Source organism: Berghia stephanieae, chromosome 6 (genome assembly GCF_034508935.2).
Source record: "Berghia stephanieae isolate SIO BIC M18660-M18661 chromosome 6, UCSD_Bste_1.3, whole genome shotgun sequence".
In the NCBI taxonomy this organism is placed as follows: Eukaryota; Metazoa; Mollusca; class Gastropoda; order Nudibranchia; family Aeolidiidae; genus Berghia; species Berghia stephanieae.
In genome coordinates, this window is record NC_088365.1 from 26,755,091 (window position 1) to 26,757,590 (window position 2,500).

Consider the following 2,500-nt stretch of genomic DNA (forward strand, 5'->3'; position numbering starts at 1 on the left):
CATATTTGAGAAAGGTGAAGACAGAGAATGTTCACTGTCAGTAATGACATGATCTATTGTGTGGCCATGATTGTTTGTAGGACCACTTACAAGTTGGATATAGTTGTTTGTATCAATAAGCTCCCAAAATACTTTGGATTCATATTTGTTTCCGAAATAATCAATGTTAAAATTACCCATAAAAATATTATGCTTTTTGTTAATGGATTGAACAGATATAAATTCCCCGAACTCTGACAAAAATTCAATTGTTGATAATTTGTTTTGTTGACTTGGTTCATGAATTGAAAATCCAGCGTACTCAAATCCTCTAAAATCATCATGGTGGAATGATATCGTATCAAAGAATGACAAGTTGTAAATGATTTCAATTCCACCTCCTTTCCTCCCAATTCGTGGAAATGATTTAATACAAAAGCCTTCGGGTGTAATTGCTTTCAGAACTGGGTCATCATATAAATGGTTAAGCCATGTTTCCAAGATGACAATAATAGTCATTTTGTGATCTTCAATTATGTCGATTATATCTCGAGTTTTATTCCGGCACGATCTAACATTTAGTAATCCGATTGTTATACTCGTATGATCACTACGTTCTTGTTGCTCGAAACGGTGCTGTTGCTAATATTTGTTGTCACGGTTGTCACGAACAATGTTGTCACTTGACAAAGAACGATTGGGAGATTTAATGAAGTGATTTGGTTCGAAGGGGGACGAGTGTTTGATTAATTTAAGCGAGGATTGAGGTAGTAGTGGTAGAGGGCTTGGGTTGGCTGGTGACCGATGACGTTGTTGATGGGGGTTGTTTTCGTGTAACCCCTCTGAGTCTATTCATAAAATCAGTATTATAAATAAATATATGTACACGGTGGTTGTTAAAAGTTGTAAAATAGAGTACAGTGAATACAGTATCCAATGTGGCTGTAAGCAAATAGCAGTTTATTGAGTTCGACTTTGGAAAAATCAAACTTAAATTCGAAACTTTTAGAAAAGTCCTCCGATAGAAATCGTAAAGATGAATATCAATAAAACAACAAGAATATCACAAATTAGATGGTATTGAAATCCAGGTGTAATGCCGCATAAAAATCATTCAAATCACGTAAATGTATGAGCCACCAAAAACAAGACTCGCCGCTCAGTTATGTTACAATCTTCTTCTTCTTCTTCTTCTTCTTCTTCTTCTTCTTCTTCTTCTTCTTCTTCTTCTTCTTCTTCTTCTTCTTCTTCTTCTTCTTCTTCTTCTTCTTCTTCCTTTTATTCTTCTTCTTCCTTTTATTCTTCTTCTTCTTCTTCTTCTTTTTCTTTTTTTCCGATAGACTAGCGTCCTATTGGAAGGGTAGCATGCAATTGTTATTATCCTTTTCAGGCTAAGCAAATCGGGATAATCCCCGGCTCCATGAGCTTAATGATTCTGAAGAACTCTGACGAAGAGTGACATTTTCCATTTATCTTCCTGCAGATGGTTTAGTCAGGGAAATTTGAAGTTTGACCACTGTCCCTACAGCGAATGTGAAATTGACGAGTATGGAAAAAAGACGGCCATAGCTGATGTAGTGTTGTTTTTTTGTAACGCACTGACCAATCCACCCAAAAGCAGACCACCGGGTCAGTTATGGATGTTGGGTTGCTATGAGAGCCCAGTGCACTGGAATTACCCTGGTAAAATGTTCTTTTCTCTGTGTCATTACATTAAGATAGGAAACTTTAGAAGGAACGGATTCAGCAATTTGCTTTTATTTTAGCAAGTCAATTTCATGAGTGATTCTGGCTAAATTGTATTAATCAGACTATAAACATGTAAGTTACACTATACCGGCTGGCGGATGTTATAATTTTTTTTTAAAATCTATCAATAGTAGGATGTCAAAACAATGGTTCCATTCTCTTTGGTAGTGTAAAGCCAGTCCTCCAGAGGAACGGATATATATCGTGTCCTATATTTTGGTTTCATAGTGATAGCGTCTTATTTCCTCCTAGTCTTAATAAATCCTGATCGTCAAAAGATTATTTCTCGCTCTTTTACAATTTGTAATAACAAGAATCTGCCTGTACTTTCTACTGCTACTAAAATAGCTATGACACATTATTATTTAATACGAAACTTATTTATTATTAATCTTCCGGAGCACCGGTTACAAACTTCCAAGGAGTTTTGAACCGTAAGAGAGGAAAGTGTGAAGTCTCCACTTTTACTTCCCATTGTGTTCTTTCAATACATTATGCGGTCTTGTGGTCTAGAGATTTGACTCTCGACTTTGGACGAAATATGCCGGGTTCGAGTCCATCCCGATCTAGACGGTGCAAACCTCACCAAACTCAAGTGTAAAATGAGTACCTGACTAGCTTGAGATTAAAATTTGAAGTTAAACAAACAAATCTGGGGTTTTTTCCATGTGGAGCATTAAAAAAAAAACAAACACTAATATCTTGAACTGCCGTACTCTGAAAAATAAAGCTAAAAAAAGAAAGAGAAAAAAAATTCACCTTTATTATTATA

At 35.7% G+C, this 2,500-nt stretch overlaps 1 protein-coding gene across 6 annotated transcripts in view; it reads left to right on the plus strand.

The window, feature by feature from the left end:
• Nucleotides 1-2,500, plus strand: part of LOC144974765 (glycoprotein 3-alpha-L-fucosyltransferase A-like) — a 38,314-nt gene that overhangs the window by 30,030 nt on the left and 5,784 nt on the right. For all 6 annotated transcript variants that reach the window (XM_078917999.1, XM_078917997.1, XM_078918000.1 and 3 more), the window contains one exon: nt 1,463-1,662. In XM_078917999.1, the coding sequence (XP_078774125.1) occupies nt 1,463-1,662 (200 nt within the window). The remainder of the gene's footprint in view (nt 1-1,462; nt 1,663-2,500) is intronic.